At 44.8% G+C, this 19950-nt stretch overlaps 1 protein-coding gene across 1 annotated transcript; it reads right to left on the minus strand.

Moving 5' to 3' along the window:
- Positions 1–1571: 1571 nt before the first annotated feature.
- Positions 1572–19720, minus strand: KIAA1024 (KIAA1024 ortholog). The gene is made up of 4 exons (XM_019533715.1): positions 19341–19720; positions 11670–14021; positions 9792–10046; positions 1572–2221 (listed from the first exon to the last, which is right to left on the minus strand). The coding sequence occupies exons 2-4, from the start codon at positions 13974–13976 to the stop codon at positions 2024–2026; spliced, it is 2760 nt and encodes a 919-aa protein (XP_019389260.1). The 5' UTR covers positions 13977–14021; positions 19341–19720; the 3' UTR covers positions 1572–2023.
- Between the last annotated feature and the right edge of the window lie 230 nt (positions 19721–19950).

Here is a 19950-nt window from a genome sequence, read left to right on the forward strand (position 1 = left end):
GTTTCTTTTTTATTAAGGGAAGGGCAAGGCCATATTATTTCCTGAAAAGAGCTAATGAAACTGCCATTTAGCTCTACTTGACATCAGAGAAATATTGCCTCGGTGCCTGCTTTCTTCAGGCATGGTAAAGAGGTCGTTTCTGCCAGAATTTAACTTTCCCCTCAACTTACAGGCCAGGTTGAGGTGAAAGCACTTCTGACAGGACTTAATGTCCAAGTGGGCTGCTTGATGTACAGTACAGTCATCATGTTACTCCTTAAGTGTATTAACACTAGTAGTCTGCTGTAGAAAGCCTTGCATTAATAACAAGTTTCCACTTGTGCTGAAAAACTGTGCCCTTAATATAAGTGCTCAGTAGCCACTGACACCTGCTATTTGGTAAGCACTTAAAACTGTATAGAAGGCTTGTTGAAAATAAGCTACATAAATTATCCATTGTGTTATGAGTTATATTATGGATTTGAAATATCAAAATTAAGCAGTTCTATTCATCAACATGCTAAAAGGCACAAAGACTTGTGACAAAATCATACGTGTTCAGATTACATTTGCAAGAACCAAACAGAAACCATCAGAAAAGCCAATGGCACTTTATCGTGCATCAGCAGATGCATGACAAATAGGTCCAAGGAGGTGATACTTCCCCTCTATCGGGCGCTGGTCAGACCGCAGCTGGAGTACTGCGTGCAATTCTGGGCGCCGCACTTCACGAAGGATGCGGATAATCTGGAGAGGGTCCAGAGAAGGGCCACTCGTATGGTTAAGGGCCTGCAGGCCAAGCGCTACGAGGAGAGACTAGAGAAACTGGACCTTTTCAGCCTCCGCAAGAGAAGGTTGAGAGGCGACCTGGTGGCTGCCTATAAGTTCATCGGGGGGCACAGAAGGGAATTGGTGAGTATTTATTCACCAAGGCCCCCCCGGGGGTTACAAGAAATAATGGCCACAAGCTAGAAGAGAGCAGATTTAGATTGGTTATTAGGAGGAACTTCTTCACAGTTCGAGTGGCCAAGGTCTGGAACGGGCTCCCAAGGGAGTTGGTGCTCTCCCCTACCCTGGGGGTCTTCAAGCGAAGGCTAGATGTGTATCTAGCTGGAGTAATGTAGGCCCAGCACTCTTTCCTGCTTATGCAGGGGGTCGGACTCGATGATCTATTGAGGTCCCTTCCGACCCTAGCATCTATGAATCTATGAACAGAGCAATGGGTGTTCACTTGGATTTGCCAGTTCAGTTGGCTGGCAGAAGGGACTTCACAATGTCTTCGCTGTCTGAGAAGGTAAAGAATACGCTTTTGGCACAGAGCGTTTGCCAGCTCTTAGCAAATGTTATTCTAACGTAAGCAACTGAAACCCCTTTTGATTGCTTTCAAATATAATCTTTTTGGTCTGTAGCACATGGCACTTCACCTAAGTACTTAGTGATGATAAAATGGATCTTGGGGCAAGACCAGATAACACAGAGCCCTTATTAACTCAACTTAGGAATGAACTCCTTTCACACCTGCATGTTCTGCTTTCATGCCAATGATTAAGGAACACATAAATACTGCAAAACAAATACAAAACATTCATAGGTTTTCACATTGTAAAGACCTTTAATCTTCCCCTCAGGCTCTCTTATGAAATGCATACAGGAACATCCCCTTCTATACAGTGCAACTTGCACCTACCCATATCCTCTCTAAATAGCATGCAGCTCAAGCAACCTTGCTTTTTCACCTAGATTCGCATCAGTTGCTGATCTTGTAAACCATTTTATTGTTTCTTTAGGAAAAAAAATATTGCACTTTTAAAAATGCATAAAAATTCAACTGAGTTACCGTAACTCTGCTAGGTGTTTTGCTATTTAAAAGAATAATTTAAAAAAAAACGTATTTTTGTCATTTACAACCCTAATCACCAGAATATCTCAGCACATTCTTTTCCCAGCAAATTGCTGCAATTTTGCCACAAGGTGTTTAAAATACATAGTGAGATATCTGGAATTGTATATACACAGTTGACGACTCATGTGTCTGTCCACAGTTTCATGATTTCATTGTACAAATGGGAACTACAATGACCAGGATAACGGTACAAGCTGCTGCTGCAATTAGGGCAGCTATCTTGCAGACCTTTGCTCTTCTGAACTCGGCTTCTTTGCGTTTTAATAGGGAATCATAGCCTGGAGTATAAATATCTTCCATCCAGTATTCTAAGTTGTTTGGGTTTAAAGATTCTTGAGTCTAAAAAAATCAAAAGGAAAAAAGAGTTATTAATTCTCTGGGATCTGTCAAGAAAATGCAGGCATGCCCCAAGCTTTCCAAAGTTGGTTTGGGGTCTGCTGTAGAGATAAAACAGGTTAATGCCTCCGTCTCACATTCTTTTGTCACAATCCTTCCCTCTCTCAATTCTATGAACTTGCTGAAACCAATGACAAAATACTGTCAAGTAATTACACAACGCCCCTCGGCAGAATCATTCTGCTGCTAAGTCTTTTGTGTATTACTGGTTTCCTGGAAACTTGGTCATCCCTTCATTGTGGGAAAATAAACCCTCTTTAATCCACTAAATAATGGAGATGTCTTTGTCCACTAGGTATTCCTATTTTGGAGATTATTAAAAGCATTTCCTTCACGTGGCTTTCTGCTACACTCCATTTGTTAATGCAAACCCTAATTTCATGGCTATGTCCTGCATAAAAAGGAGGGAGGAAGGTCTTCTTGTCGTCCTTTTATACCTACTTGTGTAGCTACTGCCTAGTGATGAACACTGCATTGGACATAATGTTTCAAGCAGACTAGGGGGCTTTCCTACATATTAAAGAAAGCCACTTCTCCACCAAAATGAGAATCTGTGATGTTTTAACAGTTTCACTTGTCTTTTAAAGCCAAGTGATCCTGTTCTGCACAGGAACTCACAGCATGTACCAAACAGAGACAAAAGTTACCATAGAGATCCCAAGGGCACTCCTCTCAAGGAAGGATGAGCTACTAGACTGAAGACTTTGAGAATCCACCCCAACCATGCATCGGGGAAAACTCAACGCATTGGCACAGGCCAGTTTTGTATAGTGAATTAGAGCTGACTTACTGAACACATTGTCATTAACCCTCCAGTTCACAGATCCTACTAGCACAGGGTTTCCTTGTGATCATGCAGTGCACACTAGAGAAGCCAAAGCATCTACCACTGAAGAGCATCTTAGAAAGGGGCACTAGTCTTAGCCTTGGTGGGGAAAATGATGCCAAAAATTTGCAGGTCTGAAGTCTCCCCCCCCCCCCCCCCCCGACAGACAAATGGACTTTCCTCCGGCAGCTCCTGCAGCCAACCTGGTTCCAAACATACTGACCTGTGGCCTTTCCTTTAGCTTAAACCAGCAAGGCTGAGAGGGGAACATTGATGTGAGTGCAGCTCAGCATCTCTGCATACACTGCCCAGGCTTCTGTGCCCCGGAGAGGTCACTTTAGCTTTGCTTTATCAGCAAACTGATGTCTCACTGTAATTCTATCGTCTTGCGAGACAGAAGACAGATGCTCACTGCATGAAGCGGACAGTATTCACTTCGAATTTGGGTTCGGCCAATTCGGGGGGGACAGAGATTCGATTCAGTGATTCCAATCACTGTCCCAAATCGATCGGGCTGAATCTGATTCAGAGATTCAGCAACAACCGAATCGACCGAATCTCTGAATCAGCCCCATCCCCTGCCCGCTCTCCCAGCTCTTTGGGGAAAAAAAGCTGGCACTCACCAGCTGCTGCCCAGTGGGGGACAATCCCCACTGCCCAGCACTGTGTGCGGACTCTGCCACGAGACCCCAAAGCCCCGAGGCCACTGCAGCAGCTGGTAAGTGCAGGGTTTTGGTTTTTGACAGGCCAGGAGCTGGGGCAGGTGAGACAGCCACAGGCCAGGAGGCTCCTGGCAGAGCCCCTCACGCAGCATGGGGCAGTGGGCATTGCTCCCCGCATGGCAGCAGCCGGTGACTCCAGGCTTTTTTTTATAAACAACCGGGAGCTGGGCAGGCAGGGCAGCCATTGGGAGAGCAGGTGGAGGTCAGGGGGCACTCAGGGGGGCTGGGGGAGCAGGCAGGGGATGGGGCCTGTCAGGGGTCCCCCATGGTCCCCTCCCCTCTCCTCTAGCCCCCTACTTACCAGGATGGAGTTCAGGTCCAGCTCCCTGCTGCAGCCAGAGGGGACTGCCCGGATCACCAAAGCTCTCTGAATTGATTCAGAGAGCTTCAAAGTGATTCAGACCTTTTAACTGGTCTCCAGATTTGATTCGGATTCTGAAGTTCACCTGCCAAATCAGGCTGAATCTCCTCCAAATCGAGTCAGCACCCAAAGCTTCACACAGCCCTAATGCTCACAACTACCATTTCCTAGCCAGGTACATGTTCCAGAGTAACAAGGGTGCACAACTAGAAAGTGCTTATTCGCAGAGTCAGTATACTTGGTAGAGGAAGAAAGGGAATGGTGCCACAGGCATATGTAAGTTGTACCCCCTGCATCACATCCTTTTCTTCACAGTCAGATCAGCACAAGCATGGTTGCCTCTTTGTGCCCCACCACACACCAGCTTTCATCCTTAAGACAGGAACATCAGAGATATGGCCTGTGGACCAGATCCAACCCTCAAAGCTCTATCACCTGGCCCACAGGCGGTCCAACCCCACGTACTGGATCTGGAACTGGTTCGGATCGGGCTCACAGACCAGCCCCACATGCCAGAGCCACCCTGCAGGGGCAGTCCAACATGTAATGCATGCAGCATGTGGCGCTGGAGCCAACATGGGTCATACACACAGTACATGTTACCAGTCCAGGGCACAGGCTGCACTGATCCAGGGCATATGCTGCATAAATTGCCCATGATGGACCAGCTCTGCATGCTGGCCCTACTGCACAGGGCCAATCTGTGCGCCCAATCCAGCCCACAGACCAGCTCTGTTTCTCTTACCTGGCCCATGGGCCACAGTGTACCCATTCCACTGCCAGGATACACTGTGCTAATCACAGACGGTTTAATCCAGGGATATGCAACCTTTTACAAACAGCCAGCTGCCACAGGCTGCCAAGCCCTTCAGCAGCACCCCACACTTCCCTGCTTACCCTTGCCTCTGTGTGCCACCAGTTTCCATGGCCACCAGTGATGGGAAGCAGTGAATTCAGCAGCAGGGTAAATGAAGCCTGCAGCTGGGGGGGTAGGGAGGTATGAAGCACAGAGCAGGAAGGACTGGGGGGCTGTGGAGATAGAAAAAGGCATGGAGCAGGGTGGAAAAGATGCCCCTGCTACCACCAGCTCCCTCCACTATGTGGCACTTTGGGCCAGATCCAATCTCTTCAGAGGCTGAATCTAGCCCACAGGCTGTAGGTGGACAACCCCTGGTTTAATGGTTTGATTTCCATTATGTCTGACACTACTCTACTAGTACAAATCTTTGCCATTCGATTTCTTCCATCTAAATGCTGTATGCCTAACTGGAAAGGTAAAAGAACTAGAGTTGTTAAAAAAAAAATACAAAGATCATTGTGAAATATTTCCAAGTTGTCATGCTGTTTTGATTTTGCAGGATTCAAAATGCAACAATTTTTGGTCTTTTACATTTTTTGCAGACTTTTTGAAAATTTCTAATTTTTTAAAAATTCCACAATGTAGCACATTTCCCTCTTTTCTCTACTGCATTCTCTCTGGTTATAGAGTCAAATAAAATATATTAAACTCAAGTTTGATTCAGTTTTGGCTTGTTTTTCCTTTCCTATTTTTACTTTTTTTTTCTTTTGGCCAACCTGTAACTTTTTCAAAGTAGAGGAAATTTCAAGAAGTTAGAGTAGCAAGAAGATCTATTTCACTCAGCAGCAGAGAGAAATAAAAGGAAAGAGAGCAAAAGAGGAAAAAAACAAATATATATATTTTTTAAAAATCAATAAAAAAATTCAATAGGTTGTAAAAAAGGCCATTTTTGTTCAAAACAAAAACTAAAAACCATTTCAGGATAAGCACTTTTGGAGACTGATATTGTTATAGTCACTGTGGCACTGCTATAACATTAAGACAATATTAGTCTTTGTATTTAATATGTATCTGATTCAAAACCCATTGAGCTCAATAGAAAGACTCCCACCGACTTCAATGCAACTTAGATACACCCTTAATTGGCTAATTCAGGTATTGTAGCTACTCAGGGACAACATGCTTCTGGAGACAACATTTACTTTATGTAGATGAGCTTGGTCTTTGGAAGCAGGGATTTTACAGCCACTCTAGAAATGAACAATTAAAATTTAGTTCCAGTTTTATGATCACATAATGGAGGTCTTTCTGACAATGCTACTAAGTTTAAAATCAGACCATCAACTAGTTCGTATTGCTGTAAGTGTGCACTGCCTTTTTCATTCTTGTGAATGGGTCAGATACTGCAAAATAAAGGTAGCCCATTTTTTTAAAGTAGGACTCTTATATATGCAAGTATGCTGCTTCCTCATAAAGGAAAAGATAACAATGGCACTTGTGTCTGCCCAACATCATATGGAAACATGGGGTGTTAGGAAAATCAGGGTGGAGCTTGGGGCTGCCCCCTATGGCCACACAGAAAAGCCTATATGCATCCCCTACGTTACTGACTTTAAGGTATTTGAAAACCATGATCAAATCTTCCTCTCAGCCTTCTCTTTTCCAGACTAGATAATCCTATCTTTCAGCCTTTCCTCAAAACTCTTGCCTCCTTAATCATTTTTGTCATTCTGTGCTGGACTCTTTGCAAAAACTCTCCACATCCTTCTTGAAGCGCGGTGCCCAAAACTGGACACAGGCCTCCAGGTGAAGCCTCACCAGTGCTGAACAGAGTGGAAGAATCGCATTCCTCGATTTGCAAGTAACAGCCCTGTTAATACAACCCAGTACACTGTTAGCTTTTTTGCAAGACGACCACACTGTTGGCTCATATGCATCTGTGTCCAACTATAGATTTGTAAGTAGATCACCTAAAGAGTAGTGGAAATGGAAGAGGGCCAACAGATTTATAAGGTTCCCAATGGCAGTACTAGAGTGATATTGCAGCTATGGTGGTCCAGGAAATATGCAAGAGGCAAGGATTTTTGGAGGTGCTATCTTTTATTGAACTAACTGCATAGCTGGGAGGGATTTCACCATGAAAGCTTTCTCTCTCAGACCTGGGGAAGGGCACTTTGTGCCCAAAAAGCTTGTCTACAGCTCCCTCAAACTACACAGCTGGTCCAATAAAAGAGATCTTCCACAAAAATCCTCGCCCCTCAAAAAGATTCCAATTATTTTAAATGGAAAAAAGACCATGCTGTACTTTCAAGACAACTGTAATTTGGGACCCATCATCCTTGGTGTTGACCTTTTAACTACTTCAGGAAGAAGATGCATTATTAAAAGGCCCATTAGTGTTAATCAGCAATTTTTCCATTTCACTGCCAGACATGAGAATATTCATTAAAGCATAACGTATTTACATTCAGTTCTAATAAACTTAATCATTAGGAAAAAAACAGGCATTGCTATGTGTCTATTTTCGAAAGTCTGCTTCATTATTCTGTCTAGACATGGGCGTTGAAGACTAGATGTAGCAACCTGCCAGTTCTTTGGAGGAAAAGGTACAAAATATTACAATTTGATTAACAGCATCTCAGAAATACAAGGAATTCATGTCCACAGGAAGAAGGCAGAAATTGTTTTTTCTGGTATATTAAGGCCACTTCACACTGCCTCACATGGTGCAAAGCAACTGTAAAGTGACTAGAGAGAGCTTTGGAGAGCTCTTCTTTCATAAGGGAATTTTTCCTTCTTCTGCCTCCAGCTCCTTTCTACCCCAAGCCCAGTAGGAGAAGAGGCCTTGTCAAGCAAATCCCATGGACAGCAGTGGAGTGCAGTGAAATTACATTATGCCTGTTTCTGCTCTAGTGGAAAGTCATTTATGCCACCATAACCCAGTGGTGGCAACGCTGCAAGTGCCCTTCTGTCTGAAATTCCATGGCAGCAACTGAGGATCGAGGCAAGCATAACCAGCTCGCCCTGGTCATCATTTTCCTCTGCATTTAGGAACAGCATAAACACAGTGGAGAAATAAGGCGCCTCTATGGTGGAATTAGCTCCCCACAAACTAGGGTGTGAATCTACCATGCACTAGTTCCATCACAGTCATTCCTCATGTGGGCACTCAAAGCATATGTGCACACTGTGCGCCCTGGTGAAGGAAACAAACCCCAAAGCTAGTTCCAACTGAGCTAGCCAGGGTACTGGAAGAAGCAACATGGAGCTCTGTGTTGACTAATTTCCCTTGGTTTTCCGGGTATCTTGATTACTTCCAACACCCGAGCTAGCTGATCTAGAACTAACTCCTGCAAATCCACACTGTACTGGAGCGAGCAGCTTAGAAATACTCTCCGAGTGTCCAAGTGGAGAGCTCATGCAGGGTAGTAAATGTATACCCTAGCTTATTGTGGCCTGGCTGCACCATGTACCTTTTGGGGTATGCCTAGATGGCTTTTGTGCTGGAGCATGGCACTCCATGAACTCTCCTCTTCACCAAACCTGGAAATGAGGCAACGGAGTGACTTGGAAGTTATCTCCCACAGCTGCTCTCATGATGACTGGCTCCAAGGCAAGTAGAAAATGGCTACAAGGGACACCCCTGGAGCAGCTGCATCGCTGTGTTCCCAGGTCTGGCATGTGCAAACAGGCCTGGGTAGCCAGGGTAAGTTCAAGAGTGCCTCTCTACAAGACCAGAGCAGAAGTGGTGCAGACATTTTTGTGATTCTATATCCTCTGTGCCCTATTGTGTAAAATCCTGGGAATCATTTCCCGGGCATCCTTCCCCAGGCAGTGCACCATATCAATAGATAAGCCCTAACTGGATCTAATATAGACTTGGCTCTTCACCACAGAAGGGGAGCATAGATTTTATTTCACTGTGTTGTATGACCAGATGTTACAGCCGGTGCTTCATGTACCTTTGCACGAGTTTTATGGCACTGTATAAATTCCTCTTTTAAATTAGAGGGTCAAATATTTTCTCAGCAAAGAGCCATTCTATCCTATGTTTAAAGAGACAAGGGATTAAAATACGGATCTGGATTCAGAACATTCTTAAATGTGCACGTACTCAGTTCTGTGACTGTTTGCCCTGTTAAAACACTAGGGACCTATTGCCAAATTTGGGATTGGCACAGCTTGGACTTCGAACATTCCAGCATTTGGCAGGTGGACCCCTGTCTTTCAGCAATTTTCTCTGCTCTGTTTGTTGCATGCAAGTAAGTCCTGCTGGTAACTTCCTAACAAGAATTTAGAAGCAGGTCTTCATGTGTCAGGAGCTTTCATAATCACTGCAGAAGCAGCAGCGGCAGCAATGTTCAGTGAAAGAATCCTTGTTTTCAGTCCTGTATAGATTTGAGTGATTTTGGTGCTTGTGACGAGGACTGGCCTGGATGCGCAGGATCTCTTTGCTTTGGAAGAATACCACAGAAGTACCGGGGTTCACATTCGCTGCCCTATGACACCTCACCAATACACGTCCGTCCCTCTGCCTACGTATTCCTCGTCTCTCTTTTGAGGCAACTGCCAATAAGCAAACTGCAGGGGTGGTTTTCCTAAATGAATTGAGAACACCCACATTGTTAATAACCAGAAAACCATGATCAGATTAAGAGTTGTTCTTCACTTTGGACCTGGGATGGATCTGAATCAGCAAGATGAAGGCCTCAGGATCCCATTCCCTACCTCCCCAAATTTCCTGCTAACTATCCTGGTAAGAACCCTTTATGCCTCGCCACTAAAATGAAACAAGCAGAGCTCACCTGTAGATCCAAAGCAGCAAGTTTCCCTTTATCACCCGAGTTCCTTGTGTATTCTTCTATGGTCCATGATGGCTGGGCACGTTTCACTTCAGCCAGTTCTGTCAACCTCATGTCTGTGTAGAGTGGGTTGCTTTTCATGTGGGACTTGAGTGATGCAGGGTATGGGTGAGGACTAAAGACTTGTTCAATCAAGAAAGCATCTTTTGGTTGTTTAGAGCCTCTATGCGGCTGTGGGATTTCATACTGCCTGTCTGCCTGCAACCAGGGTCAAACGAATTTCCAAGAGACAGAGAGAGGGAGAAAAACAAAAGAGAGGACTATGAGGGCACAAAGCATGAGGGAGCAGAGATTCTCTTTATGCCTGCGGCAGAAGACTGCCTATGACATGATAACAAAACAGCAAGTCAGAGCCAGGCTTTCAGCTGGCCTTTGTCTCCACCCTGACCCTCACAAACAGGTATAAGCGTCATTTGCCAGGCATCAGTCTCGCAGCAACTCCACGTTAACAGCCACAATGTTATAAAGGCAACAGCTGAAGAAAACTGGCCCTTGCACTGTTTAGAGGTAAATAAGTCTCTCCAGGATGCTTCAGATGCAGAGAAGAGACAAGGTAGCTTAGAAACTTTAGGCAGCCACAAATAAAGCAGTTTTCAGACTCGCCCATACTGCAAGAAGTCTGCTTCCAGAACTGGGGTGGGTTCGAATTAGGGGCAACCACAGCAGTATTACCCAAATGCCATACTGCCATTCCAGTGGGAGTGATGCTTCTTTGGTCCCATTTTGTTTAGTGATGAGGGAACTGTTCATGATGCAGAAGTTCATTCTAACAGGGGTAAACCTATACAATTGTGATGTTTGATATTACTGAGGGTCCCTCCCTCCATCACATTTTGCAACCTTCCATGGTTTCTTTTCCATCAGGGTATACACTCCCCCACCAAACCTCTACCCCACCCTACCCCAAGCAGCCCCAGCAGGTCTTTTGCACCAGTTTCCTCTAATCCTGTTACACACACTATGCCATATACACCTGACTTCGGAAAAAAGTTAGCAGGACTCAGCAGTCTTATTAAGCCAAAAGGCTATACAACGCCCACTGCACCCAAAGGATGCCCACAATGTAAACTGACCAGTAATCGCGGTCCAGCCAAATGGCAGCTGAGCTGGCGATACAATTTCAGACTCCATTCAATTACTAACATGGCCCTGTTAGTAGTAGGGAGGAAAGGACTTAAAGTTGTGTCACCAAAAGGAGGACACAACTATGTTGTAATCTGAGCAATGAGGAGCTTAACTTACTTCTTACAAGACAAAGAAATGGGCATGTAAGTCTCAGGAAAAAGAAAGCGTAGCTATTGCTTGTGTCCCAGTGTACACGAGGGGCTTTTCTCTTTGGGAAATTCACAGTCACTCATTCTTTTTTGTTATCTTTTAACTAGACACAGAGTTTCCAGATAAAAGATGCCAAACTGTGTTCTTAATACGTCACTTTAAAAATGAACATTGGAGTATTTCAGATTATAAATGATTCCCTTCATATGAACTTCACTAATTTAATTATCCTCTCTAGTGTTCCGCTGCCACTGGCCAGCACATGAATGACAGGCCCTCCTGCAGGTACCATCCAAACGGTGCTCCCTTTCTAAAGAGCCTACTGCTTTCAGGACCAGCTTGACCATTTTGGATGGTGCAGTTACCGCGGAAGAATGTACAGGTACAAAACAACTCAATTACAATAATTCAAAAGACCAGCATAATACAATAGGGAGGGCATTGTCATGCCTGGAAGCTTAGAAAGATCACAGAAGACATTCATGTTTAGGTTGGCTTTTTTTTTTTTTTTTTAAGTGCTTATTATGCAAGTTTAAATTGAATTACCTCTTTGGACTTCCGGTGCCAGTCCTTATTGTCTCCTCCACCTCGTTCTTTCATCTCCTCTTCTGTGATGCCAACCTGATTGGAATAAGTGACAGCTCTCCAGTCGCGGGGAGAGTTTGATATGCTCGCTATTTTGGATTCGGTAGCGCTGTTCTCCTCAGTCAGGGACCTTGAGGACCGCCTTGTAAATAAACTTTTTTTTAAGGCTTTTACCCGAAGACTTTCACTGTTACTCCCACTGGCATCCGAACAGCACCATTCTGGGTTGTTCTCTAGCTTGGCCCCATGAGAAGCATTATGACATTGAAATATCTGAGGAGAGGTGCTCTCATCTGACTGTACCTCACTTGTCAAGGAATTGAGGTCTATTTGTACGCTGACTTTCTCCGGCTGTTGAATTTTTTGATCCAGCTTGTTCAGTTTTCCCAGGACTTGGGAGATTTCTTCCCTGACACCTGACAACGATTCTAGCTTCTTTTCTATTTCCCCAATCCTCAGCACTAACTTGCAGACGCTGGTTTTAAGTTCATCATCTGTGCTGTTGATATCCGATCGGACAACTTTATCCAGCTTGTTACTGGAATTCCCCCCAGTGATTTTATTTAAATTGTGCTCCGGAGAGCTTTCACAGTCAGATTTATGTACCTGAGACAGCGATCCAGTGCTGTTATAGCAGGATGACTGCATAACTCCAGTAGATCCACAGATACTCATATCATCCAAAAACCTAAAAATGTCACTGATGTCATCACTTACGATCTCGGAGTCATCATCCGATTGCTTTAAAGAGTGCCTCTCTACGTATTTGGTTTGGCTCAGAGCACACAAATCCTTGCATTTTTTGTGTTCCAACACTTGCTGCTCTGTTTGCGTCCCAACACTGGTGGTTTTGTCAATGCTCAACAGCTGAACAGAAGTACAGTTAATGCTCTTATCCTTAAACTTTTTGACCGGCTCGTGCTTTTCCACATCAAGAATGGAGGGGATTTCCTTGGGTTTGTGTCCATTGGATTTCATGGCATAGGCAGACTGCATCATCGGTGACTGGTCTTTGGGATTTAGGTAGGTCTGGTGCCTGTCTGCTGTGGGAAAGTTTGGAGACTGGCTGTTTGGACTCGGATATCGCACCTTCTCTTCTGTCTGCTTCCTACTGAAAAAAGATCTTTCAAAATCGGGCACCTCTTCAGCGTTTAAGCTCCAGCTTTTTGCTGGCCAAGCAGTTTGTTTATTCTGCTTTCCAGTCCATTTTTTTGTGTCTGGAGGCCCAAGCACAGTAGTTGGGCCAAAATAGGTAGATGCCTGGAGATCATCTAAGCTTTCATGCTTTACTCGTCTTTTGTCTGGTATTGGAGAATAAACTGGATTCAAGTACTGGCTGCTGTATGGCATTTCAAAACTGTGGTTGAAGAAAGCCTGTTTGCAGGTTTCTTTCCTGTTCTGAGGCTCTCCATGTCCATCCTCTGGCTTTTTATTGGGTGGTATTAAACTGGGAGATATCGTTATCAGATTATGAAAGTCTTCTTTGAATATGTTTCTTTTCTGTACACATGACTGCATCACAAATGATTCATCATTCGATATGAAAGTCTCTTTTATGCCTGTGTTGATTGGCAAGGAGTCCTGGTCAGAGATCGACTCGTTCTCAATGTTCATTGGAAAGTACGTGCTCTGCATTTCACAGGGTGGGGAGTTGGCGATGGAGTAAGACGCTAGGGCTTGCAGCCTATCCAGTGAGGCTGCTCGACCTTTCATTTCCTTGTTCACCCCAAGTAAAAAGTTAGGTTCTGATGAGGGAATGAACTGCTGACAGTCTTTGCAATCCACCTTCCTGCATTTTGAAGATCTCCTCCCTGAAAAGCCCCTGTTGAACTCTCGGTCGTTCACCTCGCAGTTAGACACGCAATCCACCATATTGCATATTTCCGTGTCAGATCTGCAAGACTCAAATGATTCTTTCTTTCTCACTTTCTGTCTTGCAACAGGGAGCTTTTCCTTGGCCATGCCCCCATTCATTTGTATGAGGTTGAATATTGTTACTATATCTGCCGCGACCATGATTTTCTTTGATTGCTGATTGTTTACAGTGCATCTCATTTTGTCTTTGAACAGAGTAGCTGGGAAATTAGGATCCAGGCAAGCAGTGTAAAACAGTACGCTTCTGAGCTTGGCCAACTGAGATAAATCAAACCTTGCACACAGTGACTTGCAAAGATCCTGATAGGAAACAGTATTTTGTTTGGTGTCCAGTTCTTCCAGTATCTTCACCAAGAAGATAGAGGATTCCTGGTTGGTCTCCATGGCTGACATGCACTAATTTTTGTCGTTTAGCCTGAAAACCGTATTCCAGTTCGACTGCAACACACAACAGTAAACAGAAGAGAGAGTAAGTCACCTGCAGATTGAATCCAGGACATCCATTCAATCATGCAACCACTCTGACTAGCAAGCCCCAATTTAGGGTTCAGTTGCATCATCATCCTTATATTTACAAACGCAATGGGTGAAACTCTGGCCTTGTTAAGTCTCATCAATGGGACTTAAATAAGCCAGGATTTCATTGAAGGAGTCCCACGGATATCAAGAAATCCATGGTACTTCTGAAGGCAAGTTGCCACCAACATAAGAAAAAGTTGCACATACTACTCCAGAAGTAGCAACACAAGCTACCCAGGAAAAAGAAACTTGCTGTTAGGAAATCATAGCACACTCCCCGATGGGCTTTCAAAAAATGTTTTATGAACCTGTAGGAAGTTGCTGAAAAGTTGATGCATCTGATCATTTGGCAATAATTCCAGTCTGCCCCTCTTATGCTAAAAATCGGTGTGAAACACAGGTGTTTTCTCACCTGATTTGCCAATGACTCTCAGGAAGACTCAGGTAATACAATTTTGAGTGGCAGGAGTCAGCTGAGCAAATAATTACCAGCACTAAATTACGGAGTATTTCTTCTCTTCTAAAGTAGCTTGTCAGCTCCTATGGTGCTTTATAGAAATGCGTTTCGCCAAATTTGTGATTCAAGGATATGAGGGACATGAACTGAAGATAACCTATCACATTTGTAAACAGGACAGCCTTGCATCAGGAATAAAACAGAAAAAGTTATAAATGGTTAAAAAATTCCAACTAGATCTTGAAACTCATTCAGGAAATGCTAGAGGGCTGGCTGCCAGTCAGCTTAGATTTGACAAGTGGGATATGTCAAGGACAGAGAACATCCTCTGCAGTGAAACACTACCAGAGAAACCAGAGGAATGAAGCTGCATTCACCATCTACGAATGGCAGGGCAGACTGGAGAGCAAAGATGGACTGGGAGTTCTTATGGACAACCAGAACAGCCACCGCTCTCATAGCAAATGCTAATAAACTGATTAGAAGGGATAGAAAACCTCCCAATTTCAGGGTTTAAACCAATCTTTACCTATAAGGGTTCTGAATGAGACTTTTGGTAGAGTGTATTATCCCACATCTGCTTATTGCCCAGTCTCTTCCATGTCCCTCTGAATAGCTGGTGATGGCAAGTGGCAGTAACCAGATTCTAGGCTAGGTGGACTAGCCTAGAATGGCAATTTGCATGTGCGAGTTCATTACTCCAATTGGCAAAAGTGGCAAAAAAAAACATATTCCTGCCCCAAAGCATAGTAGCACCTATCCTTTCTCTCTCTTCACTACCTTAGCTTCATACTCTGCACAAACCATAGTGCACCTACCCAAATGGGAAAGCATCAAAGCTAAGTCAAGGCTTGTGATACAGCTTTTTAATGAATTACAAGAAAGCCATCTCCCAGTCAGAAATGTCAGGATTCAAGCTCTGTTATAGGAACCTGGGATTCCTTTTGGCTGTGTTGTAGCCTTTCATCCTGAGCTGATATTACACACTAGTGATTACATAGGCCTCTGACATTGATAGTATGTCAGCATCAGTAGTTAATGGTGCAGCAGCATCTTCCAGGGAGAAAGTCACTGTGTTGGCTTTAAGAATGTGAGTCAAGTCTCCAGACAAACTTACTTGCTTAAAAGTAATAAGCGTCTTCCTTCTGGCCACGACCAGTTGGACAGTGGCAGTATCTGCCAGCAACCATCATAAATGCAAACCTGGTTACTTCCAGAAACCAACAGACCGGGGATCTGCCAGGGTTTGAGGATTTGTTTTAAAGATCTCCCACAACGTGCACTGCAAACCTTTCCAGCCGGGTAAGAGGAAAGGAAAAACTGAAATTGTGCACTGCTTAGTGCTCAGCTGCTGGAGAAGGACAGTTGTATCCCTTTTCTCTTCTCCATCACCACGTGTCCTGTGGCACAGCCTCTTTACCAGTGATCCTTTGCACGCTGCTGCTATGTCACCACTGGAAGTGTGGCATCTGTGCAGTCCTGGGTCTAGCACACAATGAACTTTCTGGGTTGACTTTAAATGCATCAATTTTAGGGAAAAGGGCAAAAGTTATCCCTGCCTGAAAACTGCTTCTCCAGGAAATCATGAGAGGGGCTGGTGTTGAGAGTCAAAGCCTGCCATGCTGCAAACCTATTGGCCCTGACAAGATTAAAAAATTGGCATTTCACTATCTACATGTCAAGTAACAAAAAAAGACAAAAGCTTTGCAGGCTCACACAAACCTCCGTGTGGATGTGCATTTTTCACCTCCAAATCCTCAGAATGCCCAGCCTGCACTGGTCTGCCAACCTACCACTTTCTCTTCGCTCAAAACCTACTAAAAGCTTGTTTCTTCCCCAGGGCACACAAGTTTTGAATCAACAATAAAATGTTTCTTAAAAATTCCTAGCCATTCACTCCTCCAGTTTTTCCAATATGTCCTGCGTAGTTTGTCTTTTGTCGACTCAGATATTCTGGATATGGATTATCTGTATTTTGCATCACATGTGCCACTAATAGCCCAGTCCTACCAAGGTACTGGCTTCTTCCATACAGATGACCAAAGGCAAAGGTTTTTCCATTTGGGAACCTATACCTAAACTTCTCCATCCAACCATTATGCACCTGTACTTCCACTGATTTCAAGGGGAGGCCTGGGTATTCAGTATCTCCACATACCACTTCATTTACATTTAGATGGATGGGCAGGGACTTAAAACCCAGCCTCACTTTTACACTTAGGCATAAGAAAGCAAATTGGCTTCAGCTTTGATAACATTGTACTGTTTTGAAGTAAGAACATGTTCTTCTTTGCCTATTCTAGGTGCCCTGGGAACTGTATAAATGACCTGCTGGTGTGTATAAACAATGCCGTACCAAGACTGTTTCGGTTTTAATTTGGGCAATTTTCTTCCCCAATAATCATGCCTCCCCAATATTGTACAGGTTTCAGCTGAGGTACAAAGGCAGGCACAAATTTGGTTAGCTTAGACCAGAAGAATATCATCTACACAGCCACCCTTGCTAGGAAGATCATGAACCAAGCAGATTCTGAGAATGTGAAAAACAAGCCACAGTGTCAGGCTCTATCTGATATCCTATATAGGTCTTGAAAGACTGCTTTCATTGTCAGGGTAATAAAAGCAGGCAAAAGCACTCAGGTACAAGCTGCCAATTTAGTAAGTGTTCACCTTTGATAACAGCACCTTAGCTGAAGTATGGTCTTTGTCAGGAGAAGACACACATTGCAAAGTAAGTGCCTGTAGCAGAGACAGGTGCTGGTTGGAAAGACACCCAATGAAGTGTCACATCCAAGTGGTGAAGTGTTCGTCCACATCCTGTCTCAGCAGTTACGTGAATGCCTGCACATTCACTCCATCTCCAGGCAGGATGTGCAGAATTCTGTTCCACCACAGCAGTTCCCATCCTCTTTTTTTGACCATATGCCCATGGCCAACCCTCAGACTCGTCTCATGGATCACTGTGCATCCTCCTCAAACTTGTAACTGAAAAACCCTCGAAGGATGATTGTGACCCAGGGCAATGTCTGATCTACCCAGGCATCTACAGACCCATTTGGGAGCCTCCAGTGTAAGGCATTGTAAATGCAGCAATGGAAAAGATCCAAAATGAAAGAAAAAGACACTTTAAATGAATGCCCAACAGTCACAAGTCAGTTGAAACTCTAGGGTGAAACAAGAGAGAACAGCAGGTCAGAGAGGGCGTAACTTGTGTTCTAGCATATGGTTTCTGACCAGATGAGCTATTTAACATTTCATCTTCAGTGATTGCTGTGTTAACACTGGGCAGGTCACTTTGACTCTCAGATATTTCCCTTAAAGATACCATTTTCTCAACTCTAATAGCATAATTACATTGCAGTGTAGATACCCAACTAGTCAATGGGGTCTGAGTCTCACTCATTCAGAGGAGCTCCAAGTATACCACAGATCAATCCCTACCTGCCCTTCACAAGGATCAATGAATAGTTCTTTCATGTTATCCTGGTTAAAAATTAACCCCTCTATTTCAAGCTGTTGAAGGAACAGACAAGAAGCAATAATAATGCTCCATCTTTCATGCCTAGGACTATGTTCTATCAATGTTTTTCAACCTGTGGTCTGCACACCCCTGGGAGTCCACAGACTATGTTTAAGGGGTCTGCAAAACATGACTATGATCAAACAAAAATAAATGACTACCCACACTTACAATTCAAAAGGTCCATGCCTCCATTCAAATTTTTTTAGGGGTCCACAAACGAAAAAAGGTTGAAAACCACTCTGCTATGCAATAAAAATATTTTGTTCTTTCTGTTTTCTAGTTGTATTAGGACTTAAATCCTCCATGAAATTTCTCTCCTTTCACTTCCTCCCCTACAGGGAAATCTGTGTATACTGCTTTTTCATTGATCTTTCTTCCCTTAGAGGATCCAGAATTTCTTTTACTCTCGCTCTTCCAAAGCAGCATCAATTTCTACTAAAGTTACTCTTAGGACCAGTTCTCTTGACTGAGAAGTCACAACCAAGGGCAAACTGCTTCACCACGGCTGCCCTGCTATTGCCACTGAATACAGTGGCACTCGCATGTGCCAACACTTAGCACTGTTCCTGCCCTCAGTTGTACCCAAAACACCCACCTTCAGCGTGTGAATATTCAGCCACGGCAGATGATTTACATGTGACTTAACCCCAAGTCCTACCACTGTGCTGTCGTGGATAATCACCAGCTAGGAGCATTCCTTGGCTGAGCTTGAATTCTTGTCACTAATAGACAAGCCAGCTCACCCCAGCTTGTCCCTGCTTGGCTTTCTTCCTTATTATTTGCCTTTCTGACATTTGCCCTGCCTACTTCCTAGGAGCCACAGCAGGTGCAGCGACCAGTAAGACACAGATGCCGTTGCTGTTGTCATCCTTTCCCTCTCCCTTTGATATGCTGAGAAGGAAACAGTGCTCTTTGCTTTTTCCCCGTTCCCAGGGACTAATGGGCCACCTTGTATTACTGCTGCAGAAGTGAGAGATGGTAGAGCCAGCTCTAAACCCCACACAAAGAACTAGTTACTTCAATGCTGAAAAACATAACCGTGAGCTTTTGATAAGGCATTTTCCAATACATATGAGCTCATAAGTCATTTGGTCCATCTGACTGGTGCCAGGTGCAATAAAATAACCCCCACCGCCCCGCACACATATATAATAAATGGAAAAAGTCTTTTTTTCCCCTTTGCCCTGTGCTCAGAGGCCCATTCCTCTGTGACAGTATTAAGGTGGCGGGGGACACAAGTCTTTCAGGCTGTTCCTACCTCACCGCTTTCAGATCTGACGCTGGAGAAAGCACTGCCTTCTCCCCTCGCTCTTCTTCCTCTCTGCCTCTGCCGCTCATTAAGAAGAAAGCTGTAAGAAGTGCGCTTTGGGCACCTGAGCCAGGCTACAATCACAGCCTCTTCCCTCTGCGAAGAGCCCCGCTCCCCGCCAGCCTGCGACACCGCGGCTAGATCCACTTCTGCCCCCCCGGGGCAGGTCCGAAATCCTCCGATGGCCGAGGCGGTTTTTATTCACTTCTCAAGTTGGGGAGACGGAGGGGGGGGACGCAGTGCAGTTTGGGAGCGACCAAACCGGGGCGCTGGGAGGACCTTTATTCCTCAGCGCCGGCAGCTCAGCACAGACAGCACCAGGCAGCGCTGGGCAGAGCAGCCTCCGAGACCTGCGGGTCCCCAGACCCGCCTTGCGCCCCCACAACCCAGCCCGGCCAGCAGGCCCCTTCCCCGGGCACGGGGCTCCTGCTGCGTCCTGCTGGGTGCCGGGCTGGATTTATGACTGCACCACCCCGGGGTGCGGGCTACCGCACGGCCGGCCCCGCAATCCCGCTCCGCCGGGGCTGGAGCGGCGCTGCGGGGAGGCACGAGCCCGAGC

Source organism: Crocodylus porosus, unplaced genomic scaffold, assembly GCF_001723895.1.
Source record: "Crocodylus porosus isolate Cpor-Errol unplaced genomic scaffold, CroPor_comp1, whole genome shotgun sequence".
Taxonomy (NCBI): domain Eukaryota; kingdom Metazoa; phylum Chordata; order Crocodylia; family Crocodylidae; genus Crocodylus; species Crocodylus porosus.